At 41.0% G+C, this 24,014-nt stretch overlaps 1 protein-coding gene across 6 annotated transcripts in view; it reads right to left on the bottom strand.

Moving 5' to 3' along the window:
- Positions 1 to 24,014, bottom strand: part of HAVCR1 (hepatitis A virus cellular receptor 1) — an 88,012-nt gene that overhangs the window by 48,788 nt on the left and 15,210 nt on the right. For 3 of the 6 annotated variants that reach the window (XM_049874201.1, XM_049874200.1, XM_049874202.1), the window contains exons 4-9: positions 23,346 to 23,429; positions 19,297 to 19,401; positions 14,550 to 14,605; positions 9,652 to 9,763; positions 7,184 to 7,220; positions 1,054 to 4,103 (exon numbers count right to left, since the gene is read on the bottom strand). In XM_049874201.1, coding sequence (XP_049730158.1) covers positions 3,989 to 4,103; positions 7,184 to 7,220; positions 9,652 to 9,763; positions 14,550 to 14,605; positions 19,297 to 19,401; positions 23,346 to 23,429 — 509 coding nt within the window. In that variant the 3' untranslated portion in view covers positions 1,054 to 3,988. Of the gene's footprint in view, positions 1 to 1,053; positions 4,104 to 7,183; positions 7,221 to 9,651; positions 9,764 to 14,549; positions 14,606 to 19,296; positions 19,402 to 23,345; positions 23,430 to 24,014 lie in introns of those variants that run through there. The other 3 variants (XR_007516170.1, XM_049874203.1, XM_049874204.1) reach the window with 3 other exon arrangements.

Raw genomic sequence — 24,014 nt, forward strand, 5'->3', positions numbered from 1 at the left:
CTGTAGCGTGGGTTCTAACTCAAAGCAACCTCATATGACAGAGTAGAACTGCCTCATAGGGTTTTCTAGTTTGTAATCTTTATGGTAGCAGATCACCAGGTCTTTTCTCCTATAGGGTTGATGGTGGGTTCGAACCTCCAACCTTTAGGTTAGCAGCAGAGCATTTAACTCTCACACCACTAGGGCTCCTTGGATATTATCTAGGGTGATTAAAAATTTAAAGTTAATTAATCTAAAGCAGTTTGAGTAAATGGTAGCAAAACGTCACTGTGAGCATGGCAAAGGTTACGAAGATGCTTGAAGTTGCGGTTAGGTTGCTGTGGCCACACTGACTTCTTTTGGTCCTTAGAACACAACTCCCTCCCTCTTAATACGCAAGCTTCTTGCCCCAAGATTCTTGCATTTGGGGAGGGGGGCGGGGTTTCTTGCTGCCAGATCTTCCTGTGGCTGCCCTTACTCATCCTTCCGGTTATAACTTAAATGGCACCTCTTTCCCACAGGTGGCCCCGACCAACCTAGTGAAAGCTGCTCCATTCCCCACCCACCCGTCCCCCAGGCACCTCTATTGCAGTGGTAATTTTGCCCCTCAGGTGACATTTGGCAATGTCTGGAGACATTTTGGGTTGTCATCACTAGGGGCGTAGGGTGCTATTAGCATCTAATGGGTAGAGGATAGGGATGCTGCTTAACAGTCTAGAATCCAGACAGCCCTCCACAACAAAGAAATATCCAGCCCCAGCTGTCAGTGACACAGCTGAACAGCCCTGCTATGTCACATTCTCTTTTATCGGCTTCGTAGCATTAATCAGTACCTGCAATAATGGTTTTGGGGTTCCTTCCCTACTAAATCAGAGGTCCTTGGGAACTAGAGCTCAGGATCCTTCTGCTAGATCCCAGCAACTAGAAGAGTTCTGGCACATCTAAACTCTCAATACATTTTGACCCACTTTGACCTTGGCCTGTGAGCCCAAAGCAAGTTGAAGACACCTGGCCCAGACTAACTGATAAACCCGGGAAAATAGCAAGTCAGTTTTCAAAATGAAAAATCTTTTATTAATGAGTGTACATACAAATGAAACTAGGCAGTCACCAAGAGCCCCTCACGTTTCCAAGTGCTCACAAATTATTCCAACCGTCTTTACAGTCATCAGTGAAAGGCTGGTTCTGCTGTTTCTCAAAGCTGTGCAAAGTTACTGAAGCTTAAAACAGTCTTAATTACACCAGTGTCCTAAGAGCCCGAGACAGATTGCAGGCAACGGAATCTCAATTGTGTTTCAAAGTATCAAAAATGAAAAAAACATATTCAACACATTCTACAAGATTGATATATTTACAGAAAAGAAGTTCATATCATCAACCAAATTACCTCCCTGCCCTCCCCTCTTACCCATTCTTCCTTCTCAGCTATTAACAAATTCTTACTTCTTGATCAGCAACAACAGTATGAGACACAAATAACTGAACATCAACTCTTTCAAAAAAGAAACACTGAAAAAATAAGAGGTACAATATAGCAAGAGACTTAAGATTGCAACACCATTGAAATTATTTATTGAGCACTAACGCTAGGTCTGCTGTTACTATGAGCTGTACTGGAAAAAAGAAACAAAACCACCTTTCATTTCTGTAGTGTTTACTTTTCCAAGATGTTTAACAAGTACCGTTTCATTAGCACTTACCACTATACTTCAAGGTAGGTATGGCAATGATCATCTCTATCAGACGAAAAAACTTAGGCATAAAGAACGATTCGCCCTAATGGCATTGGGTGAGTGTTACTGTTAGATGAGTTAGGATTAGAACCCAGGTCTTCTTATTCCTAAGCCTGTCTGCAGCCTATTTCCTCCCATACTCCCACATATTCTGTCACAGAATGTGAGTGGGTGTGCCATGAACAAGAGTCATAAGCTCAAACAAGTTTTGGAAATGCTGGATGAAACAAAGTTAACTAGATCCCCAGAGACTTTAACACGCATTGTAAATCTCCAGAAAGGGCAGGGAGAACAGAGCAGGCATCACAAACACCAGGCATGTCACAAAAGTTGAGAGTGGCAGATCCCAGGGTGAGGAGATGGACTAGAGGGCGTGGCCCCATCTAACGGGGCCCCAACCACTTTGGAATACAGCCCCATGTGCTATGCAGAGGGTCTATTCAGAGAGGCTACACATCTGGGTTTTAATTTCAAAACTTCAAGTTTATGCACATTGGCTACAAATAGAAAAAAAGAAAACACTGTAGACGGAACAACATGTATGCATAGAAAGATGAGGCTAGCCCTGCTGGGAAATCCAGTGTACCATGCTTCCCAATCTTATTTTCCCATAGAACTTTTATTCAAAGAGGACCTAGTCGTTTCCCTGAGCTCTGCAGAACAGTGTAGAAAATGTTGCCTTAGAAAGCAAGCATCCTACCCTCCTAGATCACCATAGTGTGAGTAGCTCTGAACCGCAAGCATGGATCATTGTAGAGTTGACTCCAATTGGAACTGAAATTAGCCCCAGCCTTGTTAACCATTCAAGTAGAAATGTTTCTCTTCTGATAACTCTTGCCCTTGGAAATTGACATGAAAAGGGGTCAACCACATTTCTAAACCATCAAACTGGTGACTGAGATGTACAATAAGCCTTTGTTTGACTCCTTTGGCAAAACTCAAAATTTAATTGACTCTTGGGAAAAGATAGCATTGGAATTGATCAGGTAAAAGATCCTTCATCTTTCTGAACCAAGAACAGTTTAGAAATTTAGAATTTTGGTTGGAACTAGTGATGCTATCGAGCAATGCTATTATATTTGTAAAACAGTTTTTGTAGAGTCTTTAATAAGGCAGAAAGCCTTTTTCCCTACTCCCTCCCTTTCTTATTTTTTCTGGCTTTCAGTACTTCCCTGCCTCATGCTAAAAATTATTTCAGAGAGCCATATGGTTGTCTATAGAGCGCCTAGCACTGTGGCACAGACATACCATAAATGTGTTGAATGTCATGGCAATTGATTTTCTTCCCATGCTGTCTACTTGGTTCATAATCACTACCCAACAAACTGGTGATGGCCCCAGAAATTACACATGGTCCTTGTGATTTTCTAGCTTCTTCTAACTGCTAAAATACTCCTCCTGGTCCCAGGGAAAGCCCTTGATACTTCATATTTCCAGAACCAAAATGAGGAGCCAAATCGATCTATAATGGTGAAATTAGACTCACTTCCTATCTCCCCACGAGGGAAACAAAAACCTGTGCAACCACATGATTTGAAACCCTCTGGGGAATCTAGGAAATGCAACTGTTGGAGTTACAAGACCAAAAAATGAAAGAAAAAAAAAAGAGCATCATGAAATGCCTACAGGTAAAGCTCTTCTAAGCCCTCAGTAGGATTTGCTGATTTTAAATTCTACCCCTCTCTTCTTTGACATCTTTGGTGACCAAGAAAGAAGTTCATTTCTTGTTTTCCTAGTGAGGCTTCTCTTTGATGGATACAGAATTCCTGGGGGCTAAAGAGAATACTGAGGAGCCCTGGTAGCACAGTGGTTAAGCGCTTGGCTGCTAACCAAAAGGTCAGCAGTTTGAACCCAACAGGGGCTCCGTGGGAGAAAAATGCGGTAGTCGGATTCCATAAAGACTGCAGCCTTAGAAACCCTATGGGGCAGTTCTATGCTGTCCTATAGGGTCGATATGAGTCAGAATCGACTCTACAGCAACAGATTTTTTAAAGAAAATGTATGATTCTAAAACTTTTGTGTTTGAGAAAGAGCTCTGTGATGATCAGATTATTTGAGCCAGTCTTAGGGTAGAAAAAAAATAGGACTATATCACCAAAGGGGTTGACTGCATGCAGTTTTGAGCTAGAGAGTCATGGTGCCCAATGCCACTGACATGTTGGATGCCAGGTGAAACTGACAAAGAAAAATGGCCCTGGAGCTTAGAAGTCTGGCACGGGGACAGCTGGTCTGTGTCTTCTGCAGTCCTGATCAAGCCTCTGCAGGGCCAGTGGGTCTTACTCCATGACATAAACATCCTCCTCAATAATGTAGACATTGTCTTCTGCTCGGACGGGCGATTCAGCTGCACTTCGTAAAGCGTCAATTTTAGGGCCATTAAATGAAACTGCTCTGTAGAAAGAGTTGTTAAAGAATACAATGAGTAAGGGAAAGAACAGACCAGTTCTAAAGTACAAGCAGCACTTTGGTTTACGATCACCCAAAATGAGTATTTGCAACTCCAGAGCTCTATTCACATAGACTATGAATGAATAGTGCCCTCTGGGGTTATAAAAATAGTGGCCGTAAGTATTAAATTGCAGAGAAGTTTAATAATCAGGTAGACAACCTAATTAGTGCTTAAAATCTCAGGCTGGTCTCCTTCAGGAGACTCATGTAACAGAATATCAAAATGGAAAATCTAAAAAGACAGGTATCAGATGTTGTTATGGATTGAATTGTGTCCCCCCCCCCAAAAGTATGTTGTAAATCCTAACCTCTATGCCTATGGTTATAATCCCATTTGGAAATAAATTACCATTGTTATGTTCATGAGACAGATTTAGTGTAAGGTGTATCTTGAGTCGATCTCTTTTGAGATATAAAAGAGATCAAATAAATGAGCAAAAGAGAGATGGGGGAAGACTGATGCCAAGCCACATGGAGATCTCCAAGGAACTGTGAAACAAGCTGAAGAGACAAGGACCTCCCCCAGAACCAACAGAGAGAGAAAGCCTTTCCCTAGAACTGTTACCCTCAGTTTGCACTTCTAACCTCTTTGTCTGTGAGAAAACGAACTTCTGTTTGTTAAAGCCATCCACTTGTGCTAATTCTTTTATAGCAGCGCTAGACAACTAAGACAGAGGTCAAACTGAAGTGCTAAATTTTAAAGGTGACTAAGAACTAGTTTGACCGGTATTTTCCAACTGTGGATTGTGACCCTTTAGAGAAGGGCATTAACTCTATTTAGTGGGCCACAACCTGCACTTAAGAAAAACATAGACTAGAAAAGTAGCGGAGCATATTGGATGTAGTTAAAATAGTATTGTTTCACGTAACTAGGTACTGGATCATGGTGTCAAAATCTGGTTCTCATGGTCAAAAATTTCAAAGCCATCAGTTAGATGACTTTTATAGCACAGATACATACACCTAGGAGACAAAAGTGTCAGGCAGGAGGTTAAGGGATTAATATTTTGGAGAGAGCTGCTATGAGAGAGATGCTTTGGTGAGGCTGCTTGAAGAGCTTACCCTGTATCTCCTGCAGTTTGTGGGGGTCATAATAGACTGATGCTTGAGTTTCACAGAAATCAGAATAAAGAACAGAAGTACAAGTCAAGGTCAATGGTGGAGTTTTGATGCAGCTGATCTTTTGTAATCTGAATAGTGACTTTCTATCACCTAAGACTACCCAGAAAAGCTATGGAACCTACTAAGTCTTCTACCAGCCACAGAGGAAGAACAATGCCCCACTGAGTACCTTTAAAGGGACATGAGAGGCAAAAATAAAGTTTCTCTATGTCCTGTAAATGGATTAGTCATACATGTGTGAAAAAACACTTAGTTCAGGTGTCAATAGGAGCCCTGGTGGTGCGATGGTTAAAACACTCGGCTGCTAACCAGAAGGGTGGAAGTTCTAACCTACCAGCTGCTCCACAGAAGAAAGATGTGGCAGGCTGCTTCAGTGAAGGTTTACAGCTTTGGAACCCTATGGGGTGGTTCTACCCCATCCTATAGGGTCACTATGAGTCAGAACTGACTTGACAGCAGTGGCTTTGTTTTAGGTTTTAGGTGTCAATAAGCTCAAAATGAGTCAGTGTGATATAAATGCCAAAAAGATGATGTCACGAGGAAATGCTTCTAATGTAAGTGCTATGTTCTGTTTCTCTTTTTTATATTTTCCACAATAGATATTTTTCATTTATAATTAGGTGATAAAAAATGAACCTTTTAAAACAGATCAGTTAAGAGTGCAAGGACAGAAATCAAGTAACTAAAAGGATGCTATGTTCCATGCTTTTCTGCCTATAAAGAGTTGGGTTGGTTGGTTTGTTTTTGCCCATTCTCAGAAGCTGTTAGCCAAAAACTAGATGGGTTTTGGAATCCAGAAGACCTGAGATTGAGTCCTCTTTCTGCTCTCTAGTGTGACCTTAAATGTGAAAACACAGTTTTACAATCTGCAATATGGGAATAATAATAATACCTATCTCATAGGTTTATTGCTGTGAAGCACATGATTGCAATAATAAAAATCAATATTTATTGAGCACTTACAATATGTTAAGCACTGTTTAAAACACATTCTGTGTATTGATCATGTAATTAACTTGGACATTTGAGGGTCTGTATACAAACACCCACAGAAGGAGAACTAGGAAAATGAATGGTAGCCAAAGAGGGATGGATTTTGAGTCAAGGTAAGGAAATCCAAGCTGGACCAAATGCAGCAGGCTAGTTGGTCTTGGAAGTAGTGGTTTCCCACCACTGTAGGTATTCAGGCATATGAACCCTGTGGCATCGAGGCAGTAGAGGGGATTTAAGTTTTAATTGGACAGCAGGGTGGACTGAAAGATCTAAACAAAGGTTGTGAATTCAAATGCCTACAGGCCAGAAAGCTAATGTAAAGGAGTAGAGTATTGTGGGTATATAGCAGAGGGGAATGTTGGGAACTATGGAGAACTGGAGACATGTGCCTCACTTCAGGGCCTTTACACTTCCTACACCTTCAGCCTGGAATTGTCTTATAGGATTTCAGCAGAGCTACTGTCTTCTCCTTCAGGGATCACTCAAACAGCCCATTTCCCTGCTCTGTATTCGTAATAGTGTTTATCTGGAAGCACCTAAAAGTACCTTGCTTATTTGCTTATATGTTTTCTGTCTGTTTTGTTCATCTCTCTGGAATACAGTAGGCATTCGATAAACATAACACTGAATGAAATGAAAGAATAAATCAAATAACGCATTCAAATATTCAGTTCCATCAAGCAAAATGCTCAATTTAGTTCTTTCGCTCTAAGAGGCTAGAACTGAGTTTCTTCCTGTCGCTGGTAGATGTGTACAATGATAGATGTGCTCATTAAACTAGGTTTTCAGGGTCCAGAGTATAAACTAGAAAGTCTGGAAGAAAAGGAGGAAGGGGAAGAAGTATTTCTCTTTATTTTTACTAGAGTAGGAACACCAAAAGGTGTTCACACAAACTCTTTCAAACTTACCTCAGTTGCTGCAGTTTACTTTTCCTGTGTAAATACCCTATATTGGAGAAAAATCGAAAAGAAAATTAAACATATCCGCAAAAAGGTTCATGATATCTTCTTCCAAATCAGACTATTATTTCTGCTATTACTTTAATATGAACACAAAAATCTGTACAGAAACCAGAACCTGAAAGAATGAAATGTAGAACTAAGAAAGAATGTTTTAAAAAAAGAAGAGACGTTTCCCTAAAAACTTCAGTAACGCCCGCGATTCCCTTTTGAATTTGTAGGACCCAACTAATGCCCTGACTGTAAAGTATCTCATTTTCATTAATGCTTTAATATATACATCCATACATCTGGGCTTACTATAATCTAATTACTAATTATTATGTTTCATTTAAAAAAATTAAAAAAAACAGGATTTTTTAGATGGCTGCCAGAGAACCGGCATAAACCAGAATTGTCCCAAGTGACACAAAGTCTTAAGAAAAGTCACCTCTGTTATAAAATACCTTTGACAAACTTCATGCTCCTAGTCACCCTCTCCTCAAGAAATAAAGACTTGATTTGTTAGGGAAAGAAGTAGATTTGAGGTATTTTACCCAATTTCTGAAAAATAATTTTGACTAACCAAGTTCTAAGTATGTGGAAACCCTTCTCAAAGCTTATTCTAATTTCCTAACTCTCCTCTGCCCAGATAAATGAAAGAAATGGATCAGTCATGGATTTATATATGGTGTCTTTAAAAAGAGTTCCTTCTTGGGGGCAGTAGATTATAGCATAGAGGAAAACACACACAACTGGCGGTTGGGAAGGAAAAGAAGGTATAGAACACCGAATGGCTGCCTTTTGAAACCCTTTTTTTTAATCCTGGAGACAGGCCTGGAGATCTACTTTCAAAAAATCAGCCATTGAAAGCCCTATGGGGCACAGTTCTACTCTGACACATGTGTGGTCACCATGAGTTGGGGCCGACTTGACAGCAACTGGGTTTTTATTTATTTTTTATTCTAGTCCTAGCTGTGCAATCAGTTTCTTCTCCCAGAGTCTTGCCTGCCTCCGGGTTAAATGGGTGGGTATAGAACATGCAATCTCTGCTATATCACTCAGGAGGGAGTACATTGATTTGAGGGCAGGGAGGAGCACAAAAAATATTTTATATATTCCAATGGTTTGTGGCCCTCCAAAGCTCAGCTCTACCCGACAAACTCTTATTTCTTAGTATTTAATTTCTCACCTTTAGGGAAAATTAAAATTTATTTCTTCTCTTTATTATTGTTGTTCTTGTTGAGTCAATTTGAACCCATAGGAACCCCATGTGACAGAGTAGAACTGCCCCATAGGATTTTCCTGGCTATAATCTTTACAGAAGCCAATCTCCAGGTCTTGGGTTGGGGGGGAGGTACAAATCTGAGGTTGACTGGTGTCAAATATAAACTCCACTAGAATGTAAGCTCCATGAGACACCCAATGTCCTAGGAATGCCTGGCATATAGCTGAATGAATGGTTCCAACTCCAACTGACACAATCATTAGAATCACCTGGGGGTTAAATCCAAAAGCCAAACCCACTATAGTCAATTCCAATTCATAGCTACCCCATAGGACAGGGTAGAACCGCCCCACCTTTCTCACCCAAAGCAGCTGGTGGGTTTTGAACCGCCAACATTTCAGCGCTCAACCACTGTGCCACCAGACCTCTTTCCTGGGGGTTAGGGAGCTTTAAAATGTAGATTTCCAGGTCCCCCGCCCCCGCCACTGGAAATTCTAATTCAGGCCTGGATTGGGGCACAGGAAGGCCTTCTATGCAACACCAATACCACTTGATTCTCATAAAAACCTTTCCCGTTCTAAAATTGTTATCTATATGTTGATAATTCTTCTTTACCTTCAACTGTATTTCCAGAGGTTCATGGCAAAAAGGACTTTTTCTAACTACAATAACAGTAGTTTATGACTGCTGTGCCCTTACAATGTGCCAGGCACTATTGTCAGAGTTTTGCACATAGTAACTCACTTAAACCGGGGCTTCGAACAGGTTCATTCCACTCCAACCCCCTGCTTAGAATTTGCATTGTCACCACAGATGTACTGAATCAGAATCTACATTTTAACAAGATCCCCAGGTATACATAAGAATCACCTAGGGATTGTGTTAAAAATTAACGTGCATAGATACGAATCACCAGGAGATCTTGTTAAAATGTAGATTCTGATTCAATACATCTGTGGTGGCAATCCAAATTCTCAGCAGGGGGTTAAAGCAGAATCAACTGGCTTGAAGTCCTGATTTAAAACCTCACATCCACATTGAGGTAGGTGGTATTACCAGGTGCATTTTATAGATGAGGCTATTGAGTTACAGGGAAGTTATGTGAAATAAAAATCACATGGCTCGAAAGAGTCGGAGCTACTTGAGCCCAGGCAGGTTGACTCTAGAGCCTTTGCTCTATTCCATTAGGCACAATCCTGAAATGACTTACTTTTGATACTCAGGACAACCAAAAGACTGAGGAGCACCAAAGCAGAAACACTGATTCCAGTGTAGAGTTTCTTAGCAGTGGTCATCTTTGTCTCTTGTACCTGGAACACTTCCTAAGGAAACATCAGCAATTGAAAAACATCTGGTTAGAGTCATGGAGAGAGAACATTTCCTGGAATAACTTCCCCACCAACATTGATCTTTTTGGTCTTTGGGTACTTCAGGAACACCCAGGGTAAGATCAAACAGCCTGAGGTTGTGACCATGTGGTGAAATTCTAAGACAATCTGAAATTCACAACACTTTTGGAGATGATGGAAAGGTTTTATGTCTTGCTTGGGGTGGTATTTACATAAGTGTATACATTTGTCAAAATGCAGCCTATGTACTCAAAATGGATGCTATTTATTGTACATAAATTATACTTTAATAAAATTAAAAAAAATGTTTTAAAAAGAAAAAAGTCAATAAGCTGGTTCCATAAATACCTACTCTTATGATATTGACAAAAGCCCCTGAGTGGTAAAAATGATTAAATGCTGGGCTACTAACCAAAAGGCTGGTGGTTCAAACCTACCCAGAGGCACCTCAGAAGATAGGCCTCTATTTCTCCTATGGAGCAGTTCAGCTCTGAAACACATGGGGTCTCCATGACTCAGAATTGATTCAATAGCAACTGGTTTGAGTTTAAGATATCGGAAAAAAAACTACCTTTAGTTCATATATAAATTGGCTGTGATGTTAACTGATGTTATCCTAATGTGCTCAATTATTGAATTTGGTTCTGGGTTATGGTACATATTAGTTCTTTTAACTGTAACTCATTATTTTGGTTTAAGTCTATAGAAATAGACTTGAAAGTAGCTGCTCACACACATGATCCTGACTAACAACTTAATGCTGTGCAAACAGGTGGGAATGCAGAATTTTGTTTCAGTCTCTTGCACATCTTAAGAGATCACCATCTTCCAGAATAAACCTGAAAAGTGCCAGCCCTCATGCTAGGCCCCTTTATATAGCTTAGCTCTAATCCTAAAGGTTTCCTATAGAGTGGGTATTTTACAGAAAGTGGAGGGTCAGACAGGGAAGGGTCTAGTCTCTTCTCGGGCAAAAGTTAATCCTGGAGTTACTCACTGTGTGACCCTGGACAAGTGGTTTAACCTCTCTGAACCTCTGTTTCTGTGTCTGTAAAGTACAGATTAAATAGAGTTTTTGAGAAAGGCACTTTTAGGTGTTGCCTGATAAACAATATGAGGAATATAGAGAAGGGTAAGGTGACACCGAAGTAGCCCTGGTAGCTCGGTGTTAAGCACTCAGCTGCTAGCTAAAATGTAAGCAGCTCAAACCACCAGCCACTCCATGAGAAAAAGATGTGGCAGTCTGCTTCTGTAAAGATTATAGCCTAGGAAACCCTATGGGGCAGTTCTACTCTATCATATAGGGTCACTTGAGTCAGAATCAACTCATGGTACCCAACAACAATAAATATGACACCTGAGTGAGCCTTGTTTCAAGAATTAATGGCCGGTGTCTGGGAGGGAAAAGTCATGTTCTTACTACCTTACTTATATGGGGTAAAGTGGTTAGACAGAGCACGGGGTTTTAGGAGTCGGGCTTTGCTTTCATTCTATTTTAAAATATATTACACAAAAACTGCATGTTCATTTTAGAAAATACAGCTAAGCATAAAGGAAAATGAAAATCAACCATAATCCTAACATTCAGAAACAGCCACTACTACTCTGTTGCTTTATATACCCTTCTAGAATTTTATCCTTTTAAGGGTTTCTTCTTAACAAAAATAACTGTTGTATAATATATATACTATAAGTACTATATATGAGCCTGGGTGACACAAGTGGTTTGTGACTGGCTGCTAACCTAAAGGTTGGCAGTTGAAATGCCCCAGTGGCTCCATGGCAGAAAGGCCTGGCAAACCGCTTCTGTAAAGATTACAACCAAGAAAACCCTGTGGAGCACACATCTCCCTGGAGTTCTGCTCTGTAACACCTGGGGTTGCCATGAGTAAGAACTGACTCCACAGCAATGTTGTTGTTGTTGTTGTTGTTTGTTTTTTAAGTACTATATACCATTTAACTCTATGAGGCGGTTAGTTCTACTTTATCCTATAGGGTCACTATGAGTCAGAATCGACTTGGTGGCAACCAGTTTGGTTTTTTTTGTGGGGGGAAATATATGATTTGGAGCCCTGGTTGTGTAGGGGTTAACAGTTTGGTTACTAACCAAAACATGAGCAGTTCGAATCCCCCAGCTGCTCCTTGGACACCCTATGGGGCAGTTCTACTCTGTCCTTATAGGGTCACTCATTATGAGTCAGAATGAACTCAGCAGCAACTGGTTTGGTTTTGGGTTTTTTTTAAATATACCATTGTTGCCCCCTCTGAAGTTCCAACTCAGGACCTTCAGATTATGAGACTCACGTGCCGCCTGATGTGCTAAGAAGGCAACCCCAGCCTTCAGTATGGGTTATACCTCAACACAAAACAAAAATCCTCACAACTGGACCAATAAGCAACATCATGATAAATGGAGAAAAGATTGACCTCGTCAAGGATTTCATTTTACTTGGATTCACAATCAACACCCATAGAAGCAACAATCAAGAAATCAAATGACGTATTGCTTTGGGCAAATCTGCTGCAAAAGATCTCTTTAGAGTGTTAAAAAGCAAAGATACCACTTTGAGGACTAAGGTGTGCCTGACCCAAGTCATGGAATTTTCAATCACCTCATATATGTGTGAAAGCTGGGCAATGAATAAGGAAGACCGAAGAAGAATTGATGCCTCTGAATTATGGTGTTGGTGAAGAATATTGAATATTCCACGGACTTGCAGAAGAACAAACAAATCGGTCTTGGAAGAAGTACAGCCAGGATGCTCCTTAGAAGCAAGGATGGCGAGACTTCATCTCACATACTTTGGACATGTTATCAGAAGAGACCAGTCCCTTCAGGAGGTCATCATAGTTGGCAAAGTAGAAGGTTGGCAAAAAAAAAAAAAAGGAAGACCCTCAACAAGATGCATTAATACCGTGGCTGCAACAATGGGCTCAAACATAGCAATGATTGTGGGGATGGTGCAAGACCGGGCAGTGTTTCATTCTGTTGTACATAGGGTCGCTATGAGGTGGAACTGACTTGATGGCACCTAACAACGACAACAACAACACATACTATTGTAAAACTTGCTTTTTTCACTTAACAGTCTATTGTAACCATCTTCCCATTTCGGTAAACTCACGCAGTAACTGCATTCTTCAGGGCAACATGTAGACATACTTAATTGATAAATTAACCCCTTAGTTTTGAACATTTAGGTTGTTTATAACATTTTCATGGTCAAAAATAGCAGCAATGAACATTTTTCTCAAACATCTTCATGTGTTTGTTCAATTATCTCCTTAAGGTAGAGTCCAGGAAGTTGACCTACTTAATCAAAATATATGCTGCATATTTTGCAGATATGTAGTATCCATCCTGACATCTTCAGGGTCAAGGCAAAAAAAGCTCATGTCTTCTCTGCTGCCTACCTTGAACTCGCTTCTAAATTGCTCCTACTTGCTGCTAAACATACCTGTTCTGCAGATAACTGAGGCCAAGAACAACTTCACACTCGGAGTGTTTTTTTCCCCAGCGTAAGTCTGATCATGTTGCAATTTACACAGTTTCAGTTCTGATATGTAGCCAGTATGTACAAATTCAGCACGCATCCATCATATCAATCAGTGCCCACGTCATATTGATCAGGAGCCACGCTGTACAGGGGGTTCAATTTTTTTGTTATCACTCCTGTGCAGTCATGTTTTCAGTGCCTACTATGGCATATGGCATTAAGGCCATTCGGCCCTATGCTAAATAGCTCCACCTTGTCTGAGCTTTCTGGCTTTATTTTTTCTCTTACAATAGTCTGTTACCATCTCTCACCACTTGCTAGAAAGGGATCGTTCTTACAAGCTCAGCCTCTTCTTGTTTGTGCCTTCCAAGTGTTACTCGCACATAATATTAGCAAGTTTGTTTTTCCCAGGACAGCCAAAGGAGAAGGCACTATTGACAAGCTTGTCCAACTTATTCGAAGGATGACAGTGCAACTGCCTAAGACCAGGGCCACTTAGATGTTTCTCAACCACACTGCGGGAAAGTACAAGAACTGACAGAATTCACAAAGTTGCTTAAGACCTCAATAAGTCATCATATGGGAAGATATATGTGTAGAAGGAAGCAATAGTGGCCTCAAAATTTCTACATAGGATAGCAGTTGGGCTGGAAAGGATATCAGGGAGCATGTCTTTAAGCTGTGATAGCATACACACTTTCACTTCCATTATATGTGTAACTGGGGTGGCTTCCTCTCTACCACACTCAAATCATGTTGTTTCCCTAAGGACACATTGAAGTCTTCCTTGGTATATTCCATTAACTTACTCTCCTTGAATTAGCTCATTTTTTATTTCCAGTTTTTGGCTAGGGGGAACCCTATCTAGTGTCCGTGTGTGTATGTATATGCGTGTACAACAAAAAATCACTCATAAGTCATCTCTAACAAAGTGGTCTACCTAACCGAATACTTCAAGTGAACCTAAAGGTTGACAGTTTAAACCCAACCACGGAAAATAGGCCTGGTAATCTGCTTCCTTTAAGATTACGGTCAAGAAAACCCTACAGAGCAGCTCTACTATGTAATGCATAGGGTTGCCATGAATCAAAATCAACTCAACAGCAACTGACAATAATTAAAGAGTCAAATTCTTTCTTTCTGTCGTTCTTTTTTAAGGAAATTTTGTAGGGTAGGCTTTCAGAAGTAGACTGTACATGTAGCTTGCTTCCAGAGTGACATATACAAGTGAATCTGGCTCATAAGACAGGAAAGAATATGCTTACGGTTTGATTGTCAGGCCAAAGGCCATGTGTAGACGGTGTCACGGTGAAATTCCCACCTGCTCAACAAGAAGGAGAATTAATTAGAATTACAAAAAGCATTGCATTTTCACTGCAGAAACTAAGTATATTCACTTTGCCTTTCGATGATGACAAGTTGAATAGTAATATGGCCAAACGCTGCAGGCATTGCAAGTCATAACAAGTGGCTAACACACAACAATTTAACCTATAAGATGGTGACTCAAACTTTTTGTCACGGTCCTACTGAAAACGGAAGCCATTTTTCTTCTTTTTGGGAAAAAAGAAATACATTTACACACAAAATGTTACCTGCAGTTTTAGAGGAATCACAGATCTCCATAAGCACACTTTTGAATCCTGGTTAAGAAGGTCACTTAAAGGTAATGACTGATTTCATACTAGGAAAAAAGCTGTCAATGTGTGCCTCTAGGTCATATGCCCAACCAAAGATCAAAAATAAATAAATAAATAAACAAAAACCAGTTGCCATCGTGTTGATTGCAACTCATGGAGACCCCACGTGTCGCAGAGTAGAACTGCACTCCATAGGCTTTTCAAGGCTGTGACCTTTTGGAAGCAGATTGCTAGGCCTTTCTTCCGAGACACACTGGGAGGGTTTGAACTGCTAACCTTCTGGTTAGTAGTCAAACACTTAACTGTTGGCGCCACACAGTGACTCCGTCTAAAGATCAGAATCAGCCAATTCAGAATGGGCGTTGCATTGGTTTTAGATTCAGAATGTGAGTAAAATGTACTAAGAGGTCCAAAACAGGTCACATATCACTGCTACATTATATCCAAATGTGCCTTGACTTTGGCCGAGAAGTGCTTTCCAAAATATGTTTTATCAGTCACAAAGACCAAAGCATCTTATACCACCTAACCTCTTAACTAAAAGGATATTATGCCTTAAATTTTTGAAACTTTAAAGTTTCACGATATTTTGAAATATCTATTTTGTAAGACAGAACATAATCTGTTGGCCGTCTAAGACAATGATAGCTCAAAAACAGAATCTTCTTTTTACTGCGTGTCTATCAATCAGAGGTCAACTCGATGACAGCAGCTAGTAAAACCACCACCACCATGTATTACACACTTCACAGGCTCATAACAATTCTTTCCTCAATTTTATTTTATAGATGATGAAACTGAGCCCTGTAGTGGTTAAACAAGTTCCCAGTTCTAGTAAATGACAGAACTCTGCTTGTAACCACCACACACATTGCCCTCTCATCAAATGAAATTTCCCTAACTAATGAAAAAGCCATAAAACCTCGACACAAATGAAATTAGACTAACCATGCCCTCCAAAATCTTCGCAATGTTTACGTTTTACTCATTCTGGGGCTATTTCCCAGAGAGCCAAAGGCAAGATCTAGGCTCTGCTTAAAAACTTGTGTTACCACCTTAGTAAGTCATTCTGGTATGAGACTGGGTGATGCAATAAGAATAACACAGAGCCAGATAAAATTTGAGTTCAATGCTGACAATGTCCCTTAACGATGCAACTTTGGATCATAACTTTGATGCTCAGCGTCCTTTGTATACATATATATGTAACATTTCTAGCTGGGGTAACCTTGAACAATAAGCAATTTAATCCACCTATTCTCTTCATCTTTAAAATGAGGATAATACTACCCAGCTCATAAAGTTATTATAACAATGTATGTAAAGCACTTAATACTTATTTCAAGGAGTCTTGGTAGTGCATACAGTTAAGTCCTCAGCTGCTAACTGAAAGGCTGACAGTTCAAACCGATCCAGTGGCTTTTCAAGAGAAAGGCCTACTTGGAGATCTACTTCCATGAATATTATAGCCAAGTGAAGGCTGGGGACCATGGCCTTGGGAGAATGTCTAGCTCAGTTGGCATAACATAATTTATAAGGAAAATGTCCTACATCCTACTCTGGTGAGTAGAGTTTGGGGTCTTAAAAGCTTGTGAGCAGACATCTAAGATACTCCTCTGGTCGCATCCTGTCTGCAGCAAGGGAGAATGAAGAAAACAAAAGACACAAGGGAAAGATTATTCCAAAGGACTAATGGACCACAACTACCACAGCCTCTGCAGACTGAGTCCAGCACAACTAGATGGTGCTCAACTACCATAACCAACTGCTCTGACAGGGATCATAATAGAAGGTCCCAGACAGAGCTAGAGAAAAATGTAGAACAAAATTCTAACATGAAAAATACCAGACTTACTTGTCTGACAGAGTCTGGAGAAACCCCAAGAGTATGGCCCCTGGAAACCCTTTTAACTTAGTACTGAAGTCACCTCTGAGGTTCATCTTTCAGCCAAAGATTAGACAGGCCCATAAAATAAAATAAGACTAAAGGGGCCCACCAGCCCAGGGGCAAGAACAAGAAGTCAGCAAGGGACAGAAAAACTGGTCATGTGAAAACCAAGGTCAAGAAGGGGAGAGAGTTAACATGTCATGGGGTTGACAACCAATGTCATAAAATAATATATGTATTAATTGTTTAATGAGAAACTAATTTGCTCTGTAAACCTAAAATAAATAAAAATGAAATATAGTCCTAAAAAAAATACTACAGCCAAGAAAACACTAAGGGGCAGTTCTACTCTGTCATGTGGGGTCACTATGGGTCAGAATCGATCAACGGCATCTACCAAAAACAACATTATTTATTTGTGATGATGATGGTAAGGAGCATGGGTGGCACAAGTGGTTTTGGATCAGCATCAACCTAAAGGTTGTCAGTTTGAACCCACCCAGCAGCTACAGAGAAGAAAGGGCTGACAAACTGCCTCAGTAAAGATTGCAGCTAAGAAAACCCTACGCAGCAGTTCTACTCTGTAATATATGGGGTTGCCATGAGTCGGAATTGACTCAGTGGCAACTAACAATCACAGCATGCGGATGACAATATAATGGAAGGGGTGGTGCACTCTACAATACTTTCCAAACATCATGTCCTTTAATCCTCACAAACATCCAGTGAAGTCTGTTAAACGACTCCCCAAGGGCACAGTAGAAACTGACAAAGCACCACAGCTAGTAACTGGCAGTTGAGCTGGGAGCTGTCTGGCTCCAAAGCAGAACTATAGGGCCTCCCTAATCTGTAGGAATAGCAACAGGATAAATCAGACCTTTCTTGAAAGAATTAAATGAGATAACCTATAATCTGTCAAAGGTAGGTGGCCAGCAATATGATAACAAAAATCCTTTCCAGACCTAACTTTCTTTGCTTCTGTAATGCTTTAGCCAACTAGGGCTGACTTGGGCACAGAGCGCACTTGGCCTGAGAGCCTCAGATACACTGCCAAGATGACAGCAGTCACCCAAGCCCCAGGAACACAGCTGCTCCCATATCTGTTCCACTCCGGAATGCTCTACCTTGACGGGGTTTTAGTGGCATTTTAGAGAATAATTATCCACTCCTACTCTCTTCCTCCTCACACACTAAAATCATGGGGTACAGCTGCTCCCACTGCTGCTACCTTGTGTTTTCATTTTATTTTTGTGCCCAGAAACAGTTCTTACCAAGGACTTCATTTTCAAAACCAAATGTCACGATTATCTAATCCCAAGTGAATGGGTCCCTGTGTGATTCTCACTGCAGGTCCATTTAAAATTAACCAGCTCCCAGGAATCATGGGCAAAAGGAAGGCCATTCAAAGGGCTCCCTTCAGATTGGCAATTCCTGAGTACAATGAGTCATACACGCGAGGAGTCCTGCAAGGCTTGACCTTGTTTGGATGTAGTACAAGGACACACGAGCCACCTGAGCAGTGATGCATCACAATGGGGTTCAGCAGACAGCGCTCTCAGAACTCACTGCCATGACTAACAGACAGTTAGCTGCATTTTAACTCTACATGCTCAATTCTACATTCCTTTTTTTTTAAAGAGGAGGGGGAAACCTTGGTGGCGTAGTAGTTAAGTGCTACGGCTGCTAACCAAAAGGTTGGCAGTTTGAATCTACCAGGCACTCCTTGGAAACTCTATGGGGCAGTTTCACTCTGTCCTATAGGGTCGCTGTGAGTCAGAATCGACTCCATGGCAATGGGTTTTTTTTGGGGGGGGGAGTTATTTAAAGAGGAGGGGAGAGTAGTGACGGTTGCTTGGAGGGGAAAGGCAGAAGAGGAAAGGGCATGATCTCAGTGGGACATGTCTCTTTGGTACTGAAGTTGGCATCCAAACCTAACCCAAAATGTCCATGTAGAAGCATGGCGAGATCAGAGGTGAGCCTCCTGGCTGTGTTCGGGGGAGGGCCCAGAGCTTGGACAAAGCATATAACATCGGCAACCAGTGTGGTCTTGACACCAGAAGGCTGGATTTAACTGTTGACGATCTGGCCCAGGGGATGGAGCCCAGGTATAGGTTTGGAGTCAAGACTGATTTGATTTAGAACAATATGGCACGTGAATATTGCCAAATCATACAAGCTACCTGTGCCAGTCAGTTTACAGTAACCATTGTAGCATCTGTCAATCACTCATTTGTAACTATGTCCCAAGCCCTTCATCTCATTTAATCTTCACAAGCAATCTACAAGATGGGTGGTATTACCTCCATTTTACAAAGAGATTAGGGAGGGTAAGAAATTTGTTCAAGTCACGTAGCTGATTTGAGTGATCCAAGTTGGAGCACAAATCAGATGTGTCTTATTCCAGAGTCTATGTTCTTAAGTATCTATCAATGGTTATCAAAAAACTAAATGCTCCCAGGAATTCAGGAAAGAAAATACAGTTACCTGTTGGGTAAGAGTACCATGGTGAGCTGGTGGGTTGTGTCTTTTTTTCCTGTGGTGTCTTAGGTTGGGTTTCTGCTGGCTGTGTTGGAGGAGATGAAGTAAATACTAGAATGAAAAGAATGTAAAAATTGTATTCTATTTGTGGGGAAAAATTCATACCTCCAACAAAAAAATGAAAACACAAAAATGAAATAAAAAATTGCTACCTCTTCCTGTACTGCCTTCAACCAGCCTTCCCAGAAGGCATGCCTCTCACCTACCCACTTCTGGCCCCTTCAACTCCCTTTTGGAAATTGATTCAAAGCTGGCCTTGAATTGATTCAAAGCTGGCACTGCTATGTAGCTATTTCATTATTACGAGGAAATCTGATCTAGATAATGATCGGGATAGTTATCAGTATGCAGGATCGATTCACACTTTCTACTTTCCTAGGTTCTCCCCACATGTACGGAGCCTACAAGAGTGCATCCTATGTAGGACAAGCAATTCATACAAGTGACATTCTTACAAGTGACATTTCACTTTCAAAGAACAGAACCTCAGAAATTTGCATTAAACTGCCCTTCCCCTCTCACAATAGTCCCAATCTGGATTCCTTGCCTTATTCAGGTTCCAAATTATCCATACTTCTTTCCAGAGAGATGCACATACTGGCCAACACAGGACAAAAACCAGTTGCTGCTGAGTCGATTCCAACTCATAGAAACCCCATGTGTTCCAGAGGAAAATTGTGCTTCATCAAGTTTTCAACAGCTGATTTTTTGAAAGTGCATCATCAGGCCTTTCTTCCTAGGTGCGTCTGGATGGACTCGAACCTCCAACCATTCAGTTAGCAGCTGGGTACATTAGCAACACCCAGTGACTCCAACACAGGGCAGATACTCACATATTGAATTCCTTGGTATCTCTTCAAAGTGACAATAGTGTCCAATGTCTTAGCCTTGGCAATGATTCATGACATTTAAGACAAGTTTCCTGGCAAATCCTGACTGTGGCTCCTTCTGCAGTTGCCTTCCATTCTCCCCTTTTGTAAGGGTGATTACCAGTGTCATCTCTGACTCATCTTCCACTTCCCATCAAAAAAAGAAAAAAAAACTTCCACTAAGAACTCTTTAATTTTCCCCTTTCCTTTCTTAAAATCACTCCCTGATTTTTCTATCAGATAACTCACTTTTCTTATCAGTAGAGTATCCCTGGGTATTGCAAATGGTTTGTGCTTGGCTACTTATCAAAAAGTGGCTGTTCAAACCCACCCAGTGGCACCTCATAAGAAAGGCCTGGCCACCTGCTTCTGTAAAGATTACAGCCAAGGAAATCCTATGGAACTCAGTTCTATCCTGTAATACATTGGATTGCCATGAGCTGGAATCAACTTGATGGCAATGGGTTTATCTGCTGAGTTGATCTCTTGCCTCTTTATAAGATATTTCTATGATTTTCTTCTCTTACAGCGCCACAAAATGTTACAGCAAGTTAGTGGTGGAACCTAGAAGATAATTCCCAAACCTGGTCTTTCCTATTGCCACCAGCTCACCATGGCACTCTTGCCCAACAGGTAATCGTGCTTTTTCTGTCTTGAATATTGGGAGCATTCAGTTTTTTGACCACGACTGACATAGAGTTAAGGTACATACTCTGGAATAAGACATCTGATTTGAGTGCCGAGTCTGGCAGCTCAAATCAGCTGTGTGAGTTGAACAAATTTCTTACACTTCTAAATTTGTTAGTCTTTCTCTGATTTCTCTTCCCACCACAGCTTCGATGATTTCAGATTTCAACGTCACCCTTTCTCATGTTCTGAGTTGCTTTTTTTTTTTTTTTTTTACTTTTCTCTAATGCTCAAAGTTACAATAGGATGTGCCCTTCCTTAGGAATTAAGACCAGGCCAACACAAGAGTGTCACATGATCAGAGTCTTTACCCAATTTAGGTTTGTGCAAAAGACCTCTTGTGCTTAAATGCTTTGCTCAAGTTTCTTTCTCCCCTGCTCTTACAACCTACAATCATACAGGAAGGTTTTAGGCATGTTGCAGAGTCACTGAGCCCAGGCAAGAGATAGATTAAAAATAAATAAATAAATATCAGTCCCTGCATTGGACTACCTTCTCCTTATACTGCAAGTTTTGATTTCAAACTCAACCTCTCTATCGCTATCAGGACAAGGATTTTACTTTCAAAGAACTGAACCTCGGGAATTTGCATTAAACGCCCTTCTCCCTTCACATTAGTCCCAATCTGGATTCCTTGCCTTCTTCAGGTTCTAAATTATGAGCCAATTCTGGCTCATGGTGACCCCACGTATGTTAGAGTAGAACTGTCCTCCCTGGGGTTTTCCATCGCTGTGATCTTTCGGAAGTAGATTGCTAGGCCTTACTTCTGAGGGACTCAAACCACCAGCCTTTTGGTTAGCAGCCAAGCTCTTAACCGTTTGTGCCACCCAGAGACTCCTCAGAATGAGGATAAGGCTCAATTAATACTATCCGCCACGAGGTCATATGGATCTATGAATAAATGCTTTTCTTCTGAATCTATGTTTTAAATGAAGTGCAACGACCTCTGCATGTTCTCCAAGCCAAGTCTACTAATCCACCTTAGCAGGCACGAACTAAGTATTAAGATGTTAAATCAATATTGAGAAAGTCAACAGACTCTCTCTGTTCAGCTGCCTGGAACAAAGCTGTTTTTCTTACAAACTTTTATGGCTCTAAAATCCCAGATATGACCTAAGACCCCCTCTTCCAAACTCAGCTCCTAGCCCAATCCTTCAGACCCCTCCTGGTTAAATATACACAATGGTTCAACAGGAGTCAGGGGAAATCAATGTTCTATCAGGTTTTTCTGGCTAAAAGCTTGTGACATCTCTGTTACTCCTCAGAATCCAGAGCCAGCTCAAGGGGTCAAAGAGCTTTTGGGGCTTTAAGAATCTCCACTAAAAGTTATCTTTAATCCCCAAAATTGAAGGCTTGAACCTAAACTTGTCCTCACAATGACAAGCTATTTCTCTACCTCTATTTTTATGTCAAGTTATTCTCTATTTATCTTAAATCTAAACTCTTATCTATGGATAATTTGAAGTAAGAACCATGTGGCCTAAATGGAAAAATGAACATGTATACGTTCTAAGTCCCTGAAGTCTTTAAAAACTGATGTTCACTTTTTCAGCAGTAAAAATAGTATCTTTTGCAATGTTCATGCTACATAAATAAAGGATGCTAGAAGCAAAATCCTGTAAGTCACTGACTGCCCCCAAAAGATAGGGTAGCTGTATAAAAAGGCTTTTTCAGTGAGGATATAGGTCAAGGCAGATTCATCCAAACACAAAGCTCAGTGCTCCTGATAGCAGGCACAACCGAGTAGCTAAGGGCAAAAATTCAGATTAATGGAGATAGAATTCTGCCTCCACTTTCTATCTGTGTGACTTTCAACAAGCAACTTAGACCCTGTGTGTCAGTTCCCACAAATATAAAATATGATTGAATCATATCTACAATGCATAGGGTTGTCATAGATTTAAATGACATAATAGTATTTGTAAAGCTTTTAGCGTGGTGCCCCTCATGTAAGATGCACACAGTAAATGTTAGTTTCACTGAAATCTCTTCCTTAAGCGGAAGGGTCTTACTTCAGAGAGCTAAATTATCTCTATTCGGAGCTCCTGAAGAACAGAATCTAATTAACCTGACCCTTGTTCTCTGGATTTCCTAGTTTTTCCTCACAAACCTGTGTCCAGCTGGACCAGAGCCACACTAACCTCATTAGATGCTCTAGATCTGTGGTCTTGCCTTTTTTGACTAATAATTGATCCCTTTAAGAGTCTGATAAAAGCCATGCGTTCCCTCCCCCTGAAAGTGCTTGTACACACAAAAGGCTGCATATAATTTGGGGGTGGGGAAGGAGGGTCACAGATTCGATGAAGCCCATTCTTAGAATCCAGGTAATAACCCTTAACCCTAGATTGACCCTAAGTTCTTCTGCCTTGAAACAATGCCCTGCAGGGTCTACATTTCCTCATTAGAAAGCCTTTGGGCTCAGAAGCACATCTGTTTTACCTGGTTTGTGGTTGTGCTCTGGTGTTGGCGTTGGAGGAGCAGAGGTAGAGACCCTAGGTGATGTTGGAACATTGGTGTCCTGGGCTGCGGTAAGAAATCAACATGAAGGTGAGGATGGATCAAGCAGGAAGAAGTAACTGCAAGCTGCGGCTGCGCATAAGCACACCCAGTGAGAGACCATACACAACACGACTAGGCATTTCTCTTCTGAACTCAGAGTCCTTGTCATCGGTCAACTAGGATGTGTGATAGGGGAGGGCTTGAAGATACACTCACAAAAAGGAAACAGCTGCACTGAAAAATATACATATGGGGAGATGTGAGGTGAGAAATGACACCTTGTATTTGCATAGAAGCACTTTTAGAAGACCAGACATGCATATCGGATTTATGTGTCTTCATGAACACCTCTGAGGTAGGGAAGGTATGTAGAGTCTAGAGGATCAGCAGTTCTTTTTCCTTCTCTTAGGTGAATGACTAAGGCTTAAATAGCAGTTCTCAGGCCCAGAACGTTTACCAGATATAATGAAGAGGAGTCAGCTCAGTCAGTCCTGAAAGCACCCACCCTACAGACTTGTACCTTAAGTGAGGGTTAAGTGACACTCTTTGGCCTATGCTGGACCACATGTGCAGACCAGAACAGGAAGGATTTATGCATTTGGTAGGAAA

Source organism: Elephas maximus, chromosome 2 (assembly GCF_024166365.1).
Source record: "Elephas maximus indicus isolate mEleMax1 chromosome 2, mEleMax1 primary haplotype, whole genome shotgun sequence".
NCBI lineage: Eukaryota > Metazoa > Chordata > Mammalia > Proboscidea > Elephantidae > Elephas > Elephas maximus.